Raw genomic sequence first — 25,000 nt, 5'->3', positions numbered from 1 at the left:
ACTGTTGCTGCACAACTACTTGACGTTGTAGAACATAATATTTAATTAATGTATCTTCAGTTGCTAACGTATCTGCAAATTTGTGTGGCGTTTTGTCACGTTTCATTATTAATATTAATTAAACTAGCCACAATCTAGCCAGAAAAAAGTTGTACACCCTAGTTGAGTCTTTCTGGAATATATTGATATCAAATATATGTATATGTAAGTTCGTTTGTGTATTTACTTAAAAGATAGTGGTATAAATTTTGACCCAACTACTGTACTACCATGCTCGCGCTACGGCAAACGCTGGACTGTATTCGTACGCACAGACACAGACACAGACACAGACGCAGACACAGACAGACAGACAGACAGACAGACAGACAGACAGACAGACAGACAGACAGACAGACAGACAGACAGACACACACACACACACAGACGGAAAGACAGACAGACAGACAGACAGACAGACTGACAGACACAAACAAACAGACAGATAGACAGACACAGACAGACACAGACAGGCAGACAGACAGACACAGACAGACAGACAGACAGGCAGACAGACAGACACACACACACACACACACACACACACACACACACACACACACACACACACACACACACACAGACGGAAAGACAGACAGACAGACAGACAGACAGACTGACAGACACAAACAAACAGACAGATAGACAGACACACACACACACACACACACACACACACACACACACACACACACACACACACACACACACACACACACACACACAGACGGAAAGACAGACAGACAGACAGACAGACAGACTGACAGACACAAACAAACAGACAGATAGACAGACACAGACAGACACAGACAGGCAGACAGACAGACACAGACAGACAGACAGACAGACAGACAGACAGACAGACAGACAGACAGACACACACACACACACACACACACACACACACACACACACACAGACGGAAAGACAGACAGACAGACAGACAGACAGACTGACAGACACAAACAAACAGACAGATAGACAGACACAGACAGACAGACACAGACAGACACAGACAGGCAGACAGACAGACACAGACAGACAGACAGACACAGACAGACTGACGGACGGACGGACGGACGGACGGACAGACAGACGGAGGGACTGACAGACAGACAAAGAGAGAGAGAGAGAGAGAGAGAGAGAGAGAGAGACAGACAGACAGACAGACAGACAGACAGACAGACAGACAGACAGACAGACATAGTCTCCAATAGCATCTAACCTAAGTTGGTAATTTTTAGAGACCAATGTTGGTCTAGTTGATATATATGACAGACAGACAGACAGACAGACAGACAGACAGACATACAGACATACATACATACAGACAGACATACAGACAGCCACTAGCTGGTACTGGAGGCTTTGCTTGTACACTGTAGTTTTTAAGTGTAGTCCTTATTTTGTTTTACATGAGTTTCAATTTTAGCTTAGTTTAGTTGATGAACACTACTAGTTGAACAGTACATAGTACCCTGCATTGCAAAATGTATCATAGATAAAAGTTCAAATATATGTGATTGACAGACAGACATACAGACATACAGACATACAGACAGACAGAGAGACAGACAGACAGACAGACAGACAGACACACACACACACACACACACACACACACACACACACACACACAAACACACACACACACACACACACACACACACACACACACACACACACACACACAGCGAGAGACACACACAGTGAGAGACACTCACACGCACTCACGCACGCACGCACACACACAAATGAGCAGACCCGCTCATCCACACTCTGTCACATCCCTATGTCTAACACCATCTGTAACTATTACTGCAGGTCTCGACCGTCGACGTTTTCTGCCACAAGCTTCGTCGTACCATCTCCCTAAACCAGCTTGCACAATCAGCACGCGCCGTGTTCGAAAGTCCCGAGAAAGTATCACAAATGCTAACCGACTTTAAACAGATTAATTTCGCCATCATTCAAAAGAAATCGGCGCTGGTGTGCGACTGCGACCACGCGCACATCCAGCTGGCAAAGGAAGAATTCGAACAGAAACTGCAACAACAACCGACATCCTTTGAACAAATATCCGGTTGGCTGGAAACAATACTTGTACGAAACCGTGTACACCAGTCGAAGGCGGTCGGTCAATTTCTACTCAATTGGTCCTACATATTGTCGGAGATAATGCAAAGAATGACGTTGGAACGCTGCACTAGTTTTGGATCGTTTTATCTCGTTCGACTCTTCTGTGACGACTGCTTGATCTATCTGTTGGATCGCCGCATCTGCAAGACAGAGGAACACCTGCAGTTTGCCTCCGCGGTAAGAACTATCTTGTTTACACGCAGACACGTCGAATGAAGTGCATAGCTTATGCTTATACCCCATCTACACGAGCAAGCATAGCGAGCTGAGCCGAGCCGAGCCGCGCCAACCCTTGCCAACCCAGTATACCAGCTTGCGTTTACACGACACACTTCTTAGAAGGACGCCAGTGCGTGTCACTAACGTGCGTTAGTTACTTGAGCTTGACATAGCTCGCGTTAGCTCACGTTTGCAACGGGCAGCTCGCGATTTTTCTCTATGACTTTACAACAGTCATATCGAGAATGCGAGTCGTCGTACGTCTATCGCCAGGCGACTGTTGCGCACATGCAGCAACGGAGGCCGATTTCAAAAGCTGAACTTCTTGCTCATCTTGATCGCTCCACAAATAATTGGATAAGACACAGAGTCTCCGTCTCTATTTGTGCCATTTTCGCACGAAGTATGACGCGGCGAAAGAAGCTCTGGCTACGCGAGACTATCGAATGAGCACGCGCGGTCCTGTTTCCAGCACGCTATGCATTTATACGATGTACTTGACAAAAGCCAGCCCAGGCTAGCGCGCGTTGGCCGGCTAGAAATACCGTGCCGAGCTGGCACGGTTTGGCACGGCTTGGCCCACGTTTACAGGTACCATTAAAACCGAGCCAGCACGGACTGGCACGCTTACAAGCGCTCGTGTAAATGGGGTATAAGACAAATCACCTGCCATGATTCAAAGCAATTTGACACGCATGGTGGTGATTTCGAACCACGGTTATTTGTGTACCCGTGCTTTGCCTCTAAAGGCAGTTTAGTTGTACGAAATCATATACAACTAAGACTAGATCAGCTGCATGCAGTTAGCCAAAGAACAAAACATATACGTGCATGCTATATACGTACACTATAAATACACTGTACATATGCTGCACTTTTACCACATGAAACTTTACATTTACTTGCTGTCTCTTTTATCTTGCAAGAACTTTCGCGTCTTCTTGCACATTCAAGGGCTGTCCATTGTACGCGTGCAATCCAGTTGCGGATTCAGAAATTGAGAAAGGAGGGGTCTATAAAAACACAATTTTAACCACGCCTACTTTGCCTACTTTTCTTAGGATTCAGTCACTTTAATAATTAAGAACTTTGGAGCTGTCTCCCTTGGGCGTAAAACCAATTCCAAATAATTCCCCAGCAGAAACAAGAACTAGCTGCACCAGCTGGTAGCAGCAAGCTAGCTATCTCAATCTATGGTTATAGCAGCTAAGGCTATTTATATATGTCATAGATATAATATTATATACATTAATTAAGACATAATGTTTAGTACAATGTACACGGTGGAATTAAATGATTTTACATGTTAAAAACGTGAAATTATTGATTAGCTAGAACAAAAGTAATCTTCATTCTCTTAGGATGTAATGATGCAAATGAGTTCACAAGTAGATTTAGTGCTTCTGGAGATTTACGAATTATTTCACATCGATCACTGTTTATTTTCATGATTGCCTATCCATTTAATCGATCATCTATCATTGTAGATCTTCTGCAGGTTCTAATCAGTTTGAGTTGACTAAAGCTTCTCTCACACTCGCAAGTGGTGACTGGAAGCGTTAATTAAAGTCAACTTCAACAAAACGAATATGTTAGGAAACTGTATCTCATCACATGATTTGAGTGCATCAACAAGCATTGTTGGAACTTCATCTGAACACCTCCATTTCCGGACCCACATTCCATACTCAATGGAAAGCATGTCGTGATGAGGCAAGTCAATCTTCGAAATAATCAGCAGCTTGACTGAGTGTTTCTGGAAAGTCATCATGAGATTCAGAAGCAACCTTACTTGAAACCAAATGAAGCAAGCCGTGAACCAAGTACTGGTTTCCAGAAAATCCGTTGTCAAGCTCTCTTATGACATGAGAAAGGAACTCATTGTACATGCTTACACAATAACGCTGCTCTGCACTGCATGTTTCAATGTTGCTTCAATGAGACTGTCGCCTTGCAATGCGCAGTTTGGTCAACTCAAAGTCTTCACCATGGAGATCTTGTCCTAACTTAAGACTTTCGGCAAAGATTTTATTGAATTCTTGGACACAGTCCTCTCTCGTTTTCTGTAGGATTAAACGTACTGACTGAACCTGCTTGTAGGCATACATGACATCAGATGCTTGCATTTGAAGCTTGACTGTGAGGCCTTTGAGACATTGCAAGATTTCAAGGAGAATCTTGAAGCAAACTAAGGAAGAAGACGACTGAAGCTGATACAGATAGCCATTCGCCTTTGTGATTGTATTGCCATCCCAGCCCCAATCAGTACCAAAGTCTTTGTGTTGTCCTGGAGAAACCATAGCTTGCAGAGATGTGTGAAGTGCCGGTAACAACTCCAGAAAGGCTGTGTACGAATCAATACGTTGAACCCACCTTGTTCTACAGGCGTCTTTGAGACTTCGGGCCTTGGCTTCTGGAAGGAATTTATCCATTGTCTTATCAAACAGTCGTTGTCTTTTGGGAGAGAATGCGAAGAACCTTGCAATTTCTCTGATGTATGCCTCAACATTCATGAATGCTTGGATCTTACATGCAGACACTACAGCAAGATTCAATCGATGAGCAGCACAGTGGAAATAGTCAACCTTTGGAGCTTGCTGTTGAATAACAACACTACACCCTGATCTTTCTCCAGACATGTTACTGGCTCCATCGTAGCACTGCCCTCGCATATCACTTGGTGACAATCCAACTGTCTGTATCCAGTTCAAGATTGCTGCAGCAATATTCTTTCCTGTGATCCTTTCTACTGAGACAAAGGCAACGAATACTTCCTTCACAGTACCATAATAAACGTAGCGAAGAGAAATTGAGAGCTGCTCTTTGTATGAAATATCAGTGACTTCATCAACAATGACAGTGTAGTATTTGCTCTTCTTTACCTCTGCTATGATTTCGTTGCAGATGTACTTGCCAACCACTTCAATCAATTCGTTTTGAATCGTTTTGGATGTGTATCTAGCATTTCTTGGAGAGTTCTTGAGATGTTCAGAGAGAATATTGTCAGTTTCAGTCCTAAAGCATGCAAGCTCAATGAAATTCCCTGGGTTTGAGTGTTTATACTCGGTATCCTCCCAGTTGAAACAATCATTACGATGACCACGAAACGCTAAGCCTTGTTTTCCACACAGCAAAGTATTTTTAACAGAGACGAAATCACTTTCTTGTTAGCCTCCATCCGCTTGCGAGCCTCGGATACAAGCACTGTGTCAATAGCTTGTGATGGGTTACTATAAAATCCAAGAATGCACTCATCTTTGCCAGAGAAGCAAGATGGTAATCAAGCTTGCCATGAGCTAGCGTCCTGTCAGATAGTTTTCGCCATGCTCTAAAGGGTGCAGTCACGAACTGACCTGTAGAATGTCCACCAGGTAACTTCGGAGCAAAAAATGCACAGGCTTGGCAGAATGCCCCATCCTCTGCACGACTGTAATCGAGCCAAGGATATTTCTTAAACAATTCCTTATTGTATTCTAACACAATAATCATAGAACCAAACATGCATCTACTAAAAGCCTAGTCAAATCTAGCAAAGAAAGTAGTGCAAAATTTATGTGTCATATTTATCCAATTCCAAAACCCATTGATTGAAGTTCAGTGGCTGTTCTGAGAGCATCAGAAAACTTGTCATATAAGGTGCAGTTAATAGGGAGCTCCAATATCATTGCACACGTCGAGCAGTTTGGATAACGTGACCGGATACTTGAAACTGTGATGCTATCCGGCATCTGGAATCCCATCGGAGGGACTGCTGACACTCCACTGACAAACTGCAGCAGCAAACGAAGGTGTTTCTCATCTGTTTCAACAAAAACCGGGTAAAATAGTAGATGCATATTTATACAGCTAGCCTAGCTAGCTAGACTAAAAAGGCCAAGTAATCATGCAGTTGCGTCAATGATTAAAAAGTATGTTACATACCTGCTTCTAAGACGTACCGCTGAAAGTAATCCTTCAAATGTTGAGGTAACGTATTTTCATACGTCACAAGCTTAAGAAATTCAGAAGCTACGAGTGGCACTTGACCTTCGTTTGTAAATAGGCTCGACATTACTTTCCCATGCTCCTTTACCATCGTGCAGATTTCAGGTCCGAGTCCTGCTATGACTTGATCGATTTCTGAACGTCTGCTCAAAATTATCTCATGCACAAGCAGGCTGCGAACTGCTTCTCCATGATTTTCGTTAGTAAGTCGATAAGGATAGCCAGCTGCAATAACAGAATCTTGTAACACCGTTACATGAGTTTCAAATTCTTCATTTGAAATGTCTTGTCTTCCAATCTAATAAGCAATACATTAGATATCAACTTGTAATAAAATAAACAAGTAATAAATAAAATAAACAATTATTAAATTTAGAAATTATTATTACCTGCTTAGCAGAGTGAGCAACAGCTGAGTCTGGAATGTCATCAGGCGTTGCAAGAGCATACACATCATCTAGGTCTTGAGTTTGTAAATATGCATAAAACGCACTCGAGAACATCGGAAAGCCCGGTCCTCCTTGAACAATAGACGCTGCAATCATATTGCCAGCAAACTTGAACATTCCTCCCATGAGAGCGTCGATGTTGTGAATTGGCAGTATATGACCAGCCTTACCCTCGAAGAGACGAAAAGGAGTATCCGGAGAAATTAAGCTACGCAAAAGCAGAGTAAAAAACTCTCGCCTTGGGCCTCCTCCATCAACAGCTGGTTCGTTCTCAAAACGAACTCTAAATGTGCTTCGTATGTCAAACTTCTTGCTTATAAAAAAAGCGACTGTGTCAGTTAGTACGCTGTCTCTTGCAACAGCTATTCTTGTTGCTGGCAAAGTACCGAGATCGGGGCAATAGCTTTCCAAGAGATCAGACAAATCACCCACTTCATCGGTGTAGACTGTTTGTGCTGTTGGGCTCTGTATGCATAGAAAGATCAATACGTTCTATCTTAGAAATTTAGTTTTGAGTTTACCTGTGGAATAAGTCCATCCAGCACAGCTTCTACAGCGCTCTCAACGGTAGAAAAATCGTGAATCGCTCTTTTTTCAGAAACGATTCAGTCCTATCTGGAAATACTTGACGTAGTTCTCTAACTTGAGACATCACAAAAATTTCTAAATATGTAATTGTATTGCTCAGTTTGAAGTCTGAATATATTTGTAGTAAATTAATATACCCGATGATGGGCTTGGTGACTCATCACGCGTACGAGAGGCAATGGGTGCCAACTGCAACAGAAAAACAATACCTTTGCAAATGTAGTCACCAAACATACGATATAACTCTCACTCGTGGAGATTGAGGTGGTTCGTTTTCTACTGTTTCAGAAGAACTAGAACAGCATCTCCAGTGCTCTCGAAGTGATACCTGAACAATGTCAGCACCGCACGTATCGCATGTAACAGTCGGTTCCTGCTCTTCACCTAGATTCTATAACAAATTAGCAAAAACAAATATTGTAATAAGTTATATACTAATTTAAAAACAGTCAGAATTAAATAGAACTTAGCGTACTGTTGGTCTTTGTGATGTATCCGTTAGGGGTAAAGAATGCTTTATTGGTCTGAGATACAATCTCGCCCGGTTCAAGGCTGCCTTGACATTTCTTGCGTTTAGGATACCATTTGCTGTACGCAGGACTTCGAGAGTTCTCCGACTTGTAAGACGCATCATTTCATATCCTGCTCTTTCCAGGGGTGAAAACGTCTGAACAATTGCATTGTGGACTTCCAGAGCATCGTCATCGTGGCCAACGGAAATGTCTTGCTCTCCTAGCCCCGCCAATGATAGCTTCAGCTTAGTTTCGCGAGATGGAGGAATGCTTTGCTGGTGATCCGATAAACAAATTGCATGGATTGTAATCATTTGCCTTTTGGTCGAGCGACCGTAGGCATGACTTGTCGTTGTTTGTGATGAACGACTGGAACTGCCGTGTCGACCGCTAGGTCTAGAACTATGTCGACGACTGTGACCAGAAGATCGACCAAACAATCTTCTTTGTTCTGCTGCCAAAGCTGTCGACCTCATGAAAGCCACGTTGTCGCTGTCTAGTCGTTCTCTAGATGATGACAATTCTCTAGGTTGTTGAGAAGGTGTTTCTGGAGATCGAGAATCTTCTGTTTGTCTACAGCTCATCTGTTGTGCCACTCGATCTAATTCTATCATTGCATTCTGTAGCATACGCCTAGCATTGCTGAATTCACTCCCTGATTTTCTGCTCGACTCAGACATCTCAAAGGAGAAAGTAACTTCCTCTGGTACCAACCAAGAGCTCAACTGAGCAATACGTGAGAGAGCTGAATTATTTATACCAGTGATGCTATGTCATGTTTTGGATAGGTTGCAAACTTTAGATTCTTTCTCATCTGACGATTGCATGTTGCTTAGTACGATGATGACTCAAACATCAAACTTTCTCAAGTAAAAAATTTACTGAGGCTACGTTCAGACAGTTTCTACAATAGTGAAAATGCTTTCTCATCAGATGATTTCAAAACAATAAACTTTGACACTCTGTGATAGTGCTAAATGATTGTTAAATACCACACAAACATCAAACTTTCTCAAATGAAAAATGCACCGAGGTTACGTTTAGACTGTTTCTACACTAGTCAAAATACTTTCTCATCTGATGATTCCACTAAACATCCAAACAATAAATTTTGACACTTTGTGATAGGGCAGCATCACCATACGTGTGACCGACCAGTACGGTAGACCCATCGATTTCAATAAGGAAAGAACAACGTTCTTATTATACATGAAAACTATATAACCTATAGGTATAGTGACAACCATGTTGTACAGACGCAATCTGTTGTATCGTAAGAAAATCATTAGAGAATCTTTCCAGGAAAACCTGTGGGATGTTGCCAAATATGTTGTGAAATCGGGATTCAAGAGGCTTCTGAACAAAGACAAGGATTTACTCAAATTAGGGGCCAAAAAGGCTCTGAACGCAGAAAAACTCTAGCGTTTAAAGGGAAAGACTTGGCCATATCCAAGGCAAAAGATCTTGTGGCTAAGGGTAAAGACTTGGCTGTCAAAAAAGGCTCAGGACCTGACACAAAAAGCGCTCGCCAAGGGAGTGGCAACCACTCAAAAAGCTTTGTCCAAAGTTTAGGACTCCAGGGTGGGACAGATCGCCAGTATGATAGACCTACGGGCACCTTAGGCAAGATCAAAACTCTGACATTCAATGCACAGGTCCAGAGAGTTCTGCAAAAGCGTAGCAACGAACTCATCATAGTTAATCTCGTGCTGTCTTGAGTAATGTAGTCGCGGGTAATGGTGTCAAACGATTGCGATGAATTTTATGTAACCTCTAATATAGTGCAATGGAAACGTCAGAGATCGAATCACCTTACTCAGGGGCGTAGGAAGTAAATGAAAACCGGTCCGGCCTAGCGCGCGCTAGTGGGCTGGGCAATGTAGCGCACGCTAGTAGATGGGCGGGACAACTTTAATTAACGAGAACTATAATGACAGCCATGTCTAATTCTAAAACTGATACTTATTGCTGCTCATAACCTTAATCGAACTTTCCAAAAATGCGAAGTCTGTGCTCACTACCAGCCACAAACTCATTTAAGCACGAACTGATCGACAAAGTGTCTGTTTTAGCGGCCTCGGACCTCCGTGCATTACCTGCACACATCTTAGCCTCGCATCGGCTGGGTCTCCGAGCCTGTACAGTACCTTCAACTGACGTCTGGAGAACGCAAGGCCGACGCACAAAGTACTGCATGAGCAGAAATATATTACTTATTTAATCGGCTATACCCTTAAAACGGAAGTTGATGCCATTGAGCGTCTGGCGAAAGTGCATATTTCAAAAACCGGTCCGGCCATGGCCGGACCGGTCGGACTGGACGCTACGCCCTTGTTACTTTCAAATGCTCGAGGATCCCATAGAGGACGACTCGATCACCGAGTTCGAATACATCGAATATCTCCCTAACGACTCCAGTAACATGAACAAAACTCGGAGAGCATAAATAGAGACTCGAGATCTAGACGAATACCGGATTTCTTACAAAGCGATGCTGGAGGTTAGAGGTAAACTGGTCAAAGCGGCCGACGATTCCAATTACGCCGCTACCGATGTCGTCACACTCGTCAACAACAGATGGTCGCTCTTTCGATCTATCCAATACCAAATCGACGATCACATAGTCGAAGACGTCAATCAATATCTACCTCAAGCCAGCACGATCATAAATTAGATCTAATTTTCGGACGACTATACAGTTGAAGTACGGCGACCAATATGCTTTGGTATTGCGATCGTGACCTCGACAATCGTGGGGTGTACAACTATAGAAATACCTATAATAAAGACACCCTAACCAACAAGCCCAAAGCCAATGAGTCTCTAGTCATCAAAGAAGAAGATTACTTTGATGATGATGGAACCCATTGGGTAGCCATCTATAGCGACCCCAAGACACGAGATGTGGAACACTTTGATAGTTTGGGAATGCGACCTTCGGAGGCTGTCTACCGGTATATACAAACGACAGGAAAAGGCATAGTGAATAATTCGAGCATACTACAAGATATAAATAGCGTCCTGTGTGGTTACTATTGCCTATACTTTATCGTTCATCGTTGGCAAGGTCGCTCCATGCAAGATATTCTGCTCGACTTTACCCAAATGCCGTCATTGAAAAATGAACGCCGTGTGGGCTGTTTCATGTAAACACTTTTTAATGTAGGCGTGTATATAGAACCACGGTGTCGTACTGTGTGAGGTGTAAAAGAGAGACTCCAGAAGTGAATCCGACTTCTATGAGGACAAAGAACAATAGGATAGTGATGAGATCGACGTGCCCAGTGTCTGGAACCACAAAATCCAGATTTATGTCGAGGAAAGAAATCGAAAGTGCTGGATTGGGTGGAATTATAACTGCTATACCGCTTATCGAGCCGCTTCTCAAAGTGACATCTGGTAGTGGAGCCGCAAAGGGATTGCGTCTACCTGGCACGGTGGGTGGAGGTAAAATAGTATCGTGGACGGACCTACTAGCCGAACAACTTCATAAACCCGCGAAACTGCGGTTTTCGACAAGATGCATCAGGGTGGGAGGTGTGGACGACACGTGGTCCGCAGGTCTTGTCGACATGCAGTCTTTCTCGAAAAATACCGACGGAATCAGGTATCTTCTCAACGTCATCGATGTTTTCAGCAAGTACGCGTGGTCTAGTACGTTGGTAGACAAGACGGGTAAAAATATAGTTCGTGCTTTTGACACTATACCAAAAGAAAAACCCAGTAGGTTGTGGGTGGATCGAGGTGGTGAATTTTACAATAGGACCATGCATATGGATCGCTGGCTAGAGAACAACGGTATCGACAGATATTCCACATACAATGAGGGTAAAGTGGTATTGGTGGAAAGATTGAATCGAACCCTAAAAACCAGAATGTAGGAATACATGTCGGCCAACAACACCTATAAGTACATAGACTTTTTGGGTGAATAGTTGAAAAAATACAATATCTCGTATGACAGGTGTATACGAATGAGCCCCACAAAACCAGCGACAAACGAAACGAATCAACGGTTTGGAATCATCTGTATGGTGACACAGTCGAGCCCCACAAACTCGTTGTTGTAACAACGATGAAAGTCGGTGATTGTTTGAATATCCAAGAAAAAGACCACCTTGAAAAGGGATACACACCCGACTGGATCGAAGAAGTTTTCGAGATCGTCGACATACAGAACACCAACCCAGTGACCTATAAGATCAAAGATTTGAATGGTGAGCCCGTCGACGGATCCTTCAACGAGCCAGAGCTACAGAAGACGAGCCATGATGTGTTTCGTATCGAGAAGGTGATATGGAGAAAGGGACAACGAGCGTTCGTCAAATGGAAAGAATATCCCAAAACATTAACAGTTGGGTGGACAAACTCACCACCCTTGGATGAGATCTACGATGGTCTCCCATAATTGCTCGTATTCGAATCGAGTTTTCTCTTTGATGGGCGCGCATCGTTGGGCTTGCTCTGGAAGACCCATTGTATCAAGTTAATAAAACGGTTATTCAATTTCATGCGTCGCTGTAAGTACGAAGAACAGAAACTGACATTGTATTACGCAACAAATCGATAGGCTAAATTAGTGTGGTTAGACTAATTCATCGAGTATGTGGTTTCTATCAAAGCATGCACGTGTTTTCAATTAAGACGCTGCTTTATTAGATTTAAACACACACTATATCTTGCGAGAATAACTGTAGAAGTGAGTCTAATAACAATAACATAGCTTCTTTTTGAATTGTTGACTTGATAAGTTGTTTAGTATTCGCAATCCTAACAGTCAAAATTCTGTGTGTGTGCTCGAGCTCATTCCTTTTCAAGTAAGAGCACTTAATTGAAACAGAATCGGTGTTAATAAACACAACATGATTACACACACACACACACACACACACACACACACACACACACACACACACACACACACACACACACACACACACACACACACACACACACACACACACACACACACACACACACACACACACACACACACACACACACACACACACACACACACACACACACTCACACACACACACACCACATAAATTTATTAGCAATATCAGCAGTGATTTGTTATTGACGAGTGCCAATGTATCGATGTAGTTATAGCCAGCTATGAATGCATGTAGTACATAAGTCTCTCTCAGGTGCCCTCTCTTTGATGTGAGGCCGTCTCCTCTGATCAGTTCCGTGGTGCACGTGACGTGCAAATTTGCATGACAGCCACTAGCCTTCTCTTATCAGGAACCATGCACCAAATTGTGGCAGCCATTCTTGACACACTTTGTTGATGGTGCGAGCATGAGGAACAACTATATGGCTTTAGTTTAGTTTGTTTGTCCATCGGTTTGTGTGTCTGTCTGTCTGTTTGTCTGTCTGTCTCTATATATGTCTATCTGTCTGTCTATTTGTCTGTCTGTCTGTTTATTTGTCTGTCTGTCTGTCTATCTGTCTGTCTATCTTTCTGTCTATCTATCTGCCTGTCTGTCTGTCTGTCTATCTGTCTGTCTGTCTGTCTCTCTGTCTGTCTGTCTCTCTGTCTGTCTGTCCATCACATATATTTGACCTTTTATCTATGATACGTTTTGCAATTCATGGTACTATTTACTGTCCAACTACCAGTAATGTTCATCAACTAAATTAAGCTAAAATTGAAACTCGTGTAAAACAAAGTGAGGACTACACTTAAAACCTACAGTGTACGAGCAAAGCCTCCAGTACCAGCTAGGGACTAAAGTACTGGGTAGCAAAGAGGTCACATCTGTTGTCTTCAGACATTGAAGATAGCTTTCTAGAGATGACTCTAGCATTACACTTCTGGAGATGAACAGAAAAACGTTTGAACCAGAAGTCGATAAACTCCGCAGACTTCGGTCGTCCCACTTTGTCCGATGGCTTCTTTGATAATTTGCACAGAAGTTTCCACCCATCGATCCCCCAAGCTCCAAAATGCTTCATTATCAGTGGGTTTACAGTGGCAATTATGCCACCTGGCAATTGCTGTTTGCTGTATTTCTCTTTCTTCCTGTCTGCTCTTCTCTCTGCAGCGGCACCACTAACAGCAGCAAATGATAGAAAGATGTCACTACTCCATGGGTGGGCGAGGGAGATATCTAGGTCAACGTTGTTTCCAATGTCCGAGTTAGAAAATACGATGTCTGGTCTGTTGTCTGCGGTTGTACAACGACTTCTCGGCTCCCTGCGATGGTGGATATGCAACCCACGGAAACAGTCAGACCAGACGGACGAAATCGATTCGTGAGACCATACCGGCCCGCGCGAATTTTCTTTTTGGACGAGGTTACGACTTAGTCGCTGGAGCGAAAGTGGTCTGTTAGTACGAGGCTCGCAGCGCAGCTTTGATTCTCGGTAGTCAACGGACATGTTACAACCGCGATTTTGACGTAAACGAACTGCTGCCTTTTTGCGCATCTTTCGAGCAGTAACCTGCACTGTTTATTTAAAGGGGGCCCCAGTTTTGAACGTCACGTCGGCTGAACGTGGTTTTCTCGGCACAAATCGACTTCAAATATATTGGACGGCAGGTAACGTGATTTGTAATCTAGAAATGATTATAATGATTACTGGGTTTTGCGGTTAAACAAATCTATTTGTTTTGAGATCTTTTTTGGGTGCATGTATTGCCTGGATTGAATTGTGCGGCAATATTTACACTGTTGCATACACTGCATACATCAAATTGTGTACTAGTTATTGCAAATCTATTTTATGTGTGCAATTATATAATATGCAATTACTAATTGAAAGTGCAAATTGACTTAATTAATTAAGTATTTAGCTAACTTACTTCTATTTCACAGTACCAAAGTGCAAAGTATTCAGCTAACTTAAATAATTCTATTTCACAACTACTACTAGTACCAAAAGATTTCTTAGGAGATAAATACACACACACACACACACACACACACACACACACACACACACACACACACACACACACACACACACACACACACACACACACACACACACACACACACACACACACACACACAGACACACACGACACACACACACACAGACACACAGACACACACACACACACACACACACACACACACACACACACACACACACACACACACACACACTAGGTTGACACTTACAAGCCTCGTCCACAAAGAAAATTTGCAACTTAATTAATTCTATTTGACAACTACTACTAGTACCAAAAGATTTCTTAGAAGATAAACACTATATATATACAACTAGGTTGATACTTACAGGTGTATACATTGGATATGCCCTTTGCCAATTGACATTATCATATTTGAAACTACACACTATGGCACACTATGGCATTGGTTGTTATATGGTTGGTGACATGAATGACAGTTATATAATTAGTGTACTGTGTGTGTGTGTGTGTGTGTGTGTGTGTGTGTGTGTGTGTGTGTGTGTGTGTGTGTGTGTGTGTGTGTGTGTGTGGTGTGTGTGTGTGTGTGTGTGTGTGTCTGTTTGTGTGTCTGTGTGTGTGTGTGTGTGTGTGTGTGTGTGTGTGTGTGTGTGTCTGTGTGTGTGTGTCTGTGTGTGCATACGTGTGTATTTGAACAACAAATATTTGTATATAGATATCAACAGTTAGATTTGTTGTTGTGCCAGTACACAGCAGAGTTTTACTAGAGATGTTAGAGATAATAAGAAGTAATTGTGTTATGCTGCTTTGTGACATAATATAATATTTTTTGACATTAACATGTACGAAGCAAGAAAGATGACAGCTGTCTGTTTTGTTGATTTCAATAAACTATTGATGACAAGTACATGTATACTTGTGATTTTGGTTTTGTTTGTTTATTGTTCCTTTGTTTGTTGTAATGTGACGTATCTATGTACAGTGACTGGGGTCAAAAGTTTAAACCACTTTATCTGTACATTACTTTTGCACTCTCATAAACAAGATACTTTCTTACAAGTTTCAGCTCATTCATAATTTAGTACACTATTGAGCTAGTTTACTAAATTGATTTTGTATTACAAATGTTAATAGTCTTTACTGGCAAATGCAACGTGTAGACAACACGAGAGAGTCACTTGGAAAAGGCAAAGCTGTGAAGAATGGAGAGATGTCGCTAGGAGTGTGGGACAGCGTATGCAGTACATATGATGGAGCCATGCAACTCTCTTATTCCTATCAATGGAAATACAAATGGTTGGCAATTCTTGAGAAACAATTGTGCTATATGTTGCTGAGAAAAATGTCCAACATTTCTTTAGATAGAGCCAAGATCATTTAGTCTGCATGGGAATCAACAAAATCATTGTCTCAACTGCATGGCCAGCACAAAGCCCTATCTTAAATTCTGTTTGTCCGTACGTCCTACTGTCAACTGTCTGTTTGCCTGTCTGCAGCCTTTCTGTTTGTCTTTCCATATATTTTCCTAAATGAAGTTAGAAAGTTTGAAACAATATAAAAGCAAGCAAGGCTAAGTACAGTTCACATTGTCCAACAGCTAAATACAACTTGCAGATTAAGCAAAATAAAGGGACATAAATGTCCTTGTCTGTCTGTCTGTCTGTCTGTTTTCATTGACTGTATAAGTCAATCAACATAGTGACTGTATAAATAGGTCAATATTGACTGTATATATCAATTCATATCGACTATATAAAATTAATCAATAATGACTGTATAAATCAATCAATAATGACTGTATAAATCAATCAATATTGACTGTATGTATCAATCAATATAATGACTGTGAAATCAGTCAGTATTGATTGATTTATACATTCAAACTGATTGATATACACCGTCAATATTGGTTGATTTATACAGTCAATATTGATTGATTTATAGTCATTATGGTGATTAATTTATACAGTCAATATTGATTAATTTTATATAGTCAATACACAGTCAATATTGATTGATTTATGCAGTCAATACTGAGTAATATATACAGTCAATATTGATTTATTTATACAGTCAATATTGATTAGTATATACAGTCAGTATTGATTGATTTATACAGTCAATATTGAGTAATATATACAGTCAATATTGATTTATTTATACAGTCAATATTGAGAGATATATACAGTCAATAATGGTTCTACGTTAATTAGTACATACATACATCCATACGAGCAAATGAATTTGGTACATGTACCTGTTTGTCTGTCAATTTATGCTGTTGATCTAGCAAAGCCTGTAACTGTGTGTGTGTGTGTGTGTGTGTGTGTGTGTGTGTGTGTGTGTGTGTGTGTGTGTGTGTGTGTGTGTGTACGCTCACATGTGTCGTTGCATGCTTGCGTGTGCATGAATGGTGTAGAGTAGTGTAATGTAGATACACATATAGAGAGATATGCTAAGTAACTGTACACAAACAGACACACAGACACATGGTCTTGGACAGAGAAAATAAACATGCACATGCACATCACACGTGTGTGTGTGTGTGTGTGTGTGTGTGTGTGTGTGTGTGTGTGTGTGTGTGTGTGTGTGTGTGTGTGTGTGTGTGTGTGTGTGTGTGTGTGTGTGTGTATACCTGTGACGGTGTCTATAGATCTGGGTTATGGTTATGTGTGCAGGTGCATATCTTTGCATGTTTATGTGTATATTATTGCTATGTTTACTGGTGTAGTAATATATATATATATATATATATATATATATATATATATATATATATATACCTATATGTAACATGACATTTGTGCAAACAAACAGTACTGGATCATCATGCCATGAATTCTTCGACTACTGTATCAGGTTAATGTCTTTCAGTGAGACTTGTTCTCTGTATAGCCATTGTCAATGTGGGTTTTAGTCTTCTAGGTGACCGCATCAACCAAACATCAATCTATGGATACCATGCATCTCAAGAGAGAGTTTCTGTCTACAGTTTGCAGCCGAAGCTGCCCTATCTATAGTAATTCTTTTTCTTCCTGGCAGCTTTCAAAAAAAGAAAAACAAAGTACAGGAGTATGGCATACTGTAGCAGACCTCGTACTGAATTCTATGACCCATAATTACTACACATATAACGCGAATTTTTTGGACGACATATATATAGAAGCAGAGGAATCTATGTTTTAGATATGTGAATCTGAATCTGAGTTGTCTTTCTTGGGACAGAAATTAAAAGATCTTGGGCAAACAAATTGAAGTCTCTGTGTAAAGCATATACGTGCAATAGATGCAATATACTGTACAGACGTAACCAGCTTGTTCAGATCGAGTCTAGGCTAGCATTGTGAATGTCTATTTGTTGATTCTGAAGTTTGTTGAAATCAGCTAGAAACAATCGCAATTCGTGTGGTTTACGTGCACTAATTTGCAGAAAGGCGAACTGTTCAATTGAGTTACTACAAAGTCAAAAGCCGCACGTGCCGATAACGTGCACGTGGTTTGTCCGCATGCGTAGCACGTTTTGCACCTGTGGCGGTAAGAACTGTAGTACTTTTATTAAATTTACATATGGAAATTATTTTAGACATCTTAACAACTTTCACCTTACAGTAGATGGAAAAGGAATTGGAATTCGCTGAAATTGTAGACGTTGATGAACCACTGGCTGATCGTGATTCTCATGACATCTGTGAGGGTCACTTAAACACAAAGTGTTTGGAAGGCAGTAGTTGGCTCGTTGACGAGGTTGGTATACATTGAAATAGTATTTCTTACTTGCACGGTACACCTAAAGCCTACAGTCACGTGCCACGTTGGTAACTTCTGATATATTTGTGAAGTTATTAATATTAATAAGATAGCTAGAAGTCATTAAGTTAATTAAGCATAGAATTGCTTCATTTTCTGGCTGTCCTGAAATATTTTAATCTATAAACACCATCTGCAAGTAATCGAAGCCATTCAAGATGACCGCGTTCAATACACAAGCATTTTATCGAATTTATCTTTTGTCTTATCTCAATCAAGTTAATAAAGCATGCAATTTCCTGTCCTTCACAAGTTATATACGTTTCAGTTCTAGCCTATTCCCAAAGGACTTACATGTATTCATACTTCACAGCTGGTCATCTGATCATCAGCCTGCACGTGAACTAAAATTATTCTCTACATCAAACTATGATGGCTTGGTTGTCAAGAGCCTTATGTTGGCTCTCCACTATCTTCATTCACATCCTTACTCCATCACGTATACTCCCAAACAGAATACCTTGTTGTAGTTGTTGTAGTATAGGACTCAATGTCCCTGCTTAGAGTTCAACTGCATATCTCCTACCACAACTACTAAGACAGCGAAGTCATGTCAAGCATCACTTCACTACGTATGAGTGGCCATAAAACTACTTGTATTAAAGTGTTCGTCAGCATCAGCTATATCTAACAACTTCAGAATGATGTTTTAGTAGTTTTATTCCTGGTTTGCAACATGAGACCCAGATCGACAGCTGTTCTATTCCAACTAGATGGCAAGACACACACACACACACACACACACACACACACACACACACACACACACACACACACACACACACACACACACACACACACACACACACACACACACACACACACACACACACACACACACACCAAATGAGCTCTCATGCATAAACTACAACTCCAAATGTTCAGCATGATGGACTAATCTCTCTTATTTGTAAAATAGTACTTGTGTTTTAATGAGCTGTTAAATTTCATATTGACATTGTAGGTTATTGAAAGCTACTTGTATCTATTGAAGAACAGCACTCTTGACCACTCAAATTCGGTAATACACATAAACACTGCTTATCAAGGATATCCTATAATTTACTTACTGTAAGTGTAACAGTTCTTATATAAACTAGATTGACACATGTTTTTGAATTGTTCACAACTTGGAATAGACTGCAGACTCTAGACTAAGATTCTTGTCAACAGCTAATTAGTTCGACTCTACGCCTTGCCACATGCCAGGCACTGACTTTTCAAAAAACAGCAATCTATGGCAAACAGAAGCTGCAACACACACAAAGACTTTAAAGACAACAGCAAGATAAATCATTGAGTGTTTTTACAAAAATAGTACGTGTCAGCATCATACTTGCATGTATCTGGTTTGCCTTAATTAAACAAGATCAACAGAAGTCTGAGTACTCAGCAAATTTAGTCTCTGTTCAGTATATCCCTTAGAAACACCAGCTTACATAATTGAGATTTTCCTTGACACTGAGGTGTTGGAGTTTTTCATCCTCACCTGTGGACCAAAATATTTTATGTATTATAAAATTAATAGCAACTTAGTTAATTGACTAGGTGTCACTTGTAGCCAGTGATACAGATAACAAGTGAACTGCTCCATCATATAGTGAAATTGCAACAAGTCACATTAGTTAAGTTGAAACTATAAAATTACATATGTAAATGCACACAAAAAGTTAGCATATTGTACTATTCATTTGATATGTCATTGACTTCTCTCTCAGATTACTGTTAATTAAATAGCTGTGGCTTAATAAATTGCTAATCTTTAATAAATACATTGTAGTGATAAACTGTCTGCTCAAGTTTGTCTATGTGTACCTGTGGCACACAATCAAAATTAACATATAGTATGAATTAAATTGAAACAAACCACAGGAAAATATTTGAGTAACCATCGGTATTGCTTGCATTCAGCTATGACTTGGTTTGCTGTATCAGAATGTTGTAAGTAAAATCTATCATTGATGTAATACTTAGCAAAATTGTAGTGCAAGAATGCATACTATATATAAACTCCTGTTACAGATTCAAATTGTTGACAGTCTGTTTATGGAGAAACTCCGTGTCTGTGGATACGACGGGGGTGAAGACTTGGAAAAAGGTAACAAATTATACAGAAAAAGAGCCAAGTTCAACAGACAAACTACAAACTGCCATTGATCTTGTAGAAATGGACAGTGTTACAAGAAGACATGATTCTTTTTGTCATCAATGTTAAATCCTCACATTGGTCATTAATGGTAAGAGCTACTTGAATCTCAGATAAAGGTAAAATGGCTTATTTCGAATTGGCAACTACTAGCTTGGAGAACCAAAGACAAAAGTGATGACTTACTATGACTCGCTTGGTAGAGATGGCACCAAGCCATTTCATCAATTGAGGTAGGGAGACTAGTCTGATGTTTCATTAGATTCATATACCTGCTATGTTATACGCACACACAAGAAACTGCTAGATACCTAGAACTAGATGGTCATTTCTAAAACACCAAATATACCCAAACTCACATTTACAAATCCGACTACTGACACAAATTCTAATAATGGAAAAGATGAATCCCATTGATTACCCAAAAAACAACATTTCACCCATTCTGTATCACTATACAACTAATGACTAATATACAGATACATGCAACTGATGCACTACTGAAACAAATTTAGTTAGTCATAATAAACTCAGGCATTGCTATTGTTCATAGAGAGTTCCTGCTGAAACGATTTAATACTATTGGATGGCAACTTCAGTATCCAGAAGTAAGACTGCACTGCACTATAAATGTGCTAATAGTAATATGCACTACATTGTTGATTTAGAACATACCACAGCAAGAAAACAGCTATGACTGTGGTGTCTTTGTCTGCGAGTATGCCCGCTGTTCGATTCTGCACAGACCAATGAAATTTTCACAGGTCCATTGCAATGGTTTCAAAGTGCCCACTACATACTGTTCCATGAACAATGGAATTTTGCATTTAGGATCATATGCCACATATAAGAGAAAGGATAGCAACTGAGTTGCAGTCTGGGGTCCTGCTACCTGCTGAATCAGCAACAGGCAACAGTGCCACTGATGCACAAGTACACAAGGTACCTTCACAAGACCAGCCTGCTTTCACAAGTAAGAAGTGTACCAAAGACATATGGGAAACAACAGAGCTGTCTAATGTCACTGAATCATCGTGGGAAAGATTGCCAAAATTTCTACAACTTGTTTTACCCAAACGTTACACTTACATGATAGAGCACATAGAAAGCCTACATTCCCGGGATTTCATAGGAGCCCAAACTGAACCTTTCAATGCACAGATTCGAACAAGCGTTACATGTAGAGATGAAGCACAAAGCTGGCTAAAGTCAATGATGGATCATAGCCAATGCACGTATAGAGTTACCAGGACATACAAGCCAACAATGAAGCGCTTGCTCTTTAGAGTAGATATGCATTGCCAACACCAGCAGAAGGCACTTTCAACCAAAATCAGCTGGCTTTAAAATCTTCCCATACAACAAAAAAGGGTCTTGCCTCTGAGCTTCGAAAAAAGAAAACTAACTGTCCATCAACTCTGATTATGACTGTTGAGAATTCCACCAAGAAACTGTTCAGAAAGTGTCACAATCAATCAAAAGTTCTCCATCCAACTTTTGTCAAGCTACTGTTTGACCACAACCACCCCATACATAGTGCACACTCGCTCAGCTTTCGCTCAATAGCACAACAGACCAAAGACATTTTCTTTGATCTATTTCGCTCAGGACATTCTGCAGCAACTGCATGGCATACATACGAATCAAAAGTACTCTTAACTTCCCTCAATAAAACATCAATGCAGCGTGAATTGGCAGACAGGGCAATCAATCCTTCTAGGCAAGATGTATGTAGACTTTACGATACGTGGAGAAGATCTGAAATGGAGCCTGATGATGGGAAGGCCATGATTGACCAACTACAGGAAGAAATTGACAGGTTTAATGAGCAATACTCACAATTTGGAGGCAAGGCAGAAATGCAACCCTTTCAAGCAGCAACATACCCAAAAAGTGATAATGACAGCGATGACAGCAACACTGAAGAAAAGAGTAGTAGTAAACTGCCACCTCCCAAAAAGAAAAGAAAGCTGAGAGAGGCAAATCAACCACTGATTATAGCCATTTGTACCCAACTAATGGCAAGAGCTCATGAAATGGTACAACAATCAAGCGAAATCGTGTTCTGTGATTCCACCTCTACATTAGATCGGTTTGGAAATTCTATGTTTATTATTTCGACAACCCATGCTTGCTGTTCAATTCCACTAGGTGTAATGATCGTGTCTGACGAAAAGCAAGAAACTATCAAAGAGGGGCTTGAAATGTTGAAAAGAGTTTTGCCTACCTCTGCATTCTATGGTCGGGGTGTACATGTGGGTCCTGCATTATTTATGACAGATGACAGCACTGCTGAACAAGAGGCTCTTCAATCTAGCTGGAAACCATCCCGACTTCTCTTATGCATATCCATTTCCTACAAAGAAGATGGACGTGGTTACACGATGGAAAGAACAGAATTCCTCAAAAAGATCGTCTGTACTTGATAAAGATCATTAAAGGTCTGGTATACTCGAAGTCAGAAAATGAGCTAAATGGCCTGTATACTAAGCTTCAAAACGATCATATTTCTATTCGATACCCACCTTTCCTTCAACACATGAAGTCACTCTGGCCGAGAAGGCGTGAATGGGCTATATGCTACAGGCATGCTGATCTCACTAGAGGTAACCACACCAATAATTACGCCGAAGCAGGCATCAAGATTGTAAAGGATCTGGTCTTCAGCAGAATAAAGGCATACAATTTGACTCAAATGTTTGCCTTTATTACAGAGTCAATGGAACTATACTATCAGAGAAAGTTACTCAATGTCTCAAACAGTAGAATGGATCACTTTGTTGCCACCAAATTTCTGGGTCAGGGTGCTGAGACTGTTCAACATTGTGCCATTGAAAGTCTTGGCGATAGCATCTTCCGTGTAGAAAGCAGAAAACGCTTAACTGGGTTTGATGAAGACAGTTATGTTGTGGACATGCACATTGGAACTTGCAGCTGCAAGAGAGGGCAAAGTGGCTCTCCATGTGCCCATCAGGCAGCAGTTGTGTCCAAATACAAAATAGATAGTGTTAACTGCTTTCCGTCACTAAATGCATCAGCTAGGCACCGAATTGCTAAATTGGCAATAGGCGAAAAAGCCAAATCTGATATAAATTTCTACGCTTCTCTTCATCAAGAAACGTACGACAATGCTGATAATGACTCAAATCTGTCCGACTCACATGATTTAACCAGATTAAGGGCAAAATTTCTGCTACATACAGACAATCAGGACACCAATCTAAAGTGCAATGACCTAAATGAAGACTCGGATGTCCAATCTACAACAAACTCCTTGGCATCAGCATCTCAAGAACTCAAATCCAAACTCAGAGCAATTACAACTGATATGATTGAAAAATTAGATTCTGAAGATCAGCAGTTCAGAGATGGTGTGCAAAAATTTGTCATGCGATATGAAAGCCTTCAAGGCCCCAGATCTATTGCCCGACTGTCTATCGCACTACATCAGTTTGGATGGATATTTGGCGGTCATTCCATATGTCGCCATGGTGTCTTCATTCAAAGAGGGAAACGAATTCCAGTGCAAGCAACCTCAGCTGGAAGACGGAAGTATGGATCCAAGAGCAAAAAAACACAGCAGGACGTCCGATAAGTTCTATGCTCGTCAAGTCCAAAGAAAATGTTACACAAAGCCGCTATGTAATTCCACTAAGAAAGCCCAATCAAAATCAAGGCAAAAGGCCTCACTCTTTGAAATTAAGTATACAGAAAGGCTGCCAGAATGCTGGGAAGTCGTAACAATAGTCATAACAGAGACATATAAAATAACGATGTAGACAATTGAACAGCAGGTCAACGATTTAGTTGATAAATATTTGACATAGCCAGCAGTACTGTTACATTATCATTGATGTTGCCATCTATCACTTTGTTTTTAATTCTTGCAGTTATGTAAACACTGTATTTCTGAAACAAGATGTGTGTGCCGCTACATTTCTCAACATGTGATTATGGATAACCATCAGTTAGTTGCAGATTTTTTGCACTGAACCAGAAGCTCTTCTGTATTCTCCCCAAAGTGTAATAAGCTATGCCCTTGTATATACTGTCTGCTACATACAGTCTGCTATAAAATGTATTATGTCATTTGCTCAGTTCAGAATAAGTGTACAATACCATCTAAATAGTTTTTTGTGAAATGAGTAAGTTATTAGAAAATGTGTCACCAGTATATTCTCTGCACCTAGATACAAGCATTTCCTGCACATTTAATATTTAATTGCTCATT

The 25,000-nt window shown here is 40.8% G+C and overlaps 2 protein-coding genes and 2 long non-coding RNA genes across 4 annotated transcripts in view; 2 read left to right on the top strand and 2 right to left on the bottom strand.

Moving 5' to 3' along the window:
• Positions 1-4,331: 4,331 nt before the first annotated feature.
• LOC134185276 (zinc finger MYM-type protein 1-like) lies at positions 4,332-6,062 on the bottom strand. The gene is made up of 3 exons (XM_062653057.1): positions 5,978-6,062; positions 5,751-5,870; positions 4,332-5,512 (listed from the first exon to the last, which is right to left on the bottom strand). The coding sequence occupies exons 1-3, from the start codon at positions 6,060-6,062 to the stop codon at positions 4,332-4,334; spliced, it is 1,386 nt and encodes a 461-aa protein (XP_062509041.1).
• Positions 6,063-14,276: 8,214 nt separating this feature from the next.
• Positions 14,277-16,566, top strand: LOC134186143 (uncharacterized). Its single transcript, XR_009970908.1, has 4 exons — positions 14,277-14,340; positions 14,403-14,481; positions 15,951-16,112; positions 16,182-16,566. It is a non-coding gene; the product is annotated as an uncharacterized LOC134186143 (long non-coding RNA).
• A 3,002-nt stretch (positions 16,567-19,568) lies between these two features.
• The window catches only part of LOC134185886 (uncharacterized), an 8,172-nt gene continuing 2,740 nt past the window's right edge, over positions 19,569-25,000 (bottom strand). The window contains exon 3 of the long non-coding RNA XR_009970864.1: positions 19,569-20,112. This is a non-coding gene — a long non-coding RNA (uncharacterized LOC134185886). The remainder of the gene's footprint in view (positions 20,113-25,000) is intronic.
• On the top strand, positions 23,670-24,909 carry LOC134186193 (uncharacterized). Its single transcript, XM_062654111.1, has one exon. It carries the CDS (start codon positions 23,684-23,686, stop codon positions 24,362-24,364), a length of 681 nt encoding a protein of 226 aa, XP_062510095.1. The 5' UTR covers positions 23,670-23,683; the 3' UTR covers positions 24,365-24,909.

This window comes from Corticium candelabrum, chromosome 10 (assembly GCF_963422355.1).
Source record: "Corticium candelabrum chromosome 10, ooCorCand1.1, whole genome shotgun sequence".
In the NCBI taxonomy this organism is placed as follows: Eukaryota; Metazoa; Porifera; class Homoscleromorpha; order Homosclerophorida; family Plakinidae; genus Corticium; species Corticium candelabrum.
The sequence above is the reverse complement of the archived record's forward strand: the minus strand, read 5'-3'. Positions and strand labels throughout refer to the sequence as shown.

Coding starts and splice junctions, on each gene's coding strand:
- LOC134185276 (XM_062653057.1), bottom strand. CDS start 6,062: ATGATATTGGAGCTCCCTATTAACTGCACCTTATATGACAAGTTTTCT. Junction 5,871..5,977: donor CACTGAACTTCAATCAATGG/GTTTTGGAATTG, acceptor TTATTGTGTTAG/AATACAATAAGGAATTGTTT. Junction 5,513..5,750: donor ACCTGGTGGACATTCTACAG/GTCAGTTCGTGA, acceptor GTGGAAAACAAG/GCTTAGCGTTTCGTGGTCAT.
- LOC134186193 (XM_062654111.1), top strand. CDS start 23,684: ATGCACATTGGAACTTGCAGCTGCAAGAGAGGGCAAAGTGGCTCTCCA.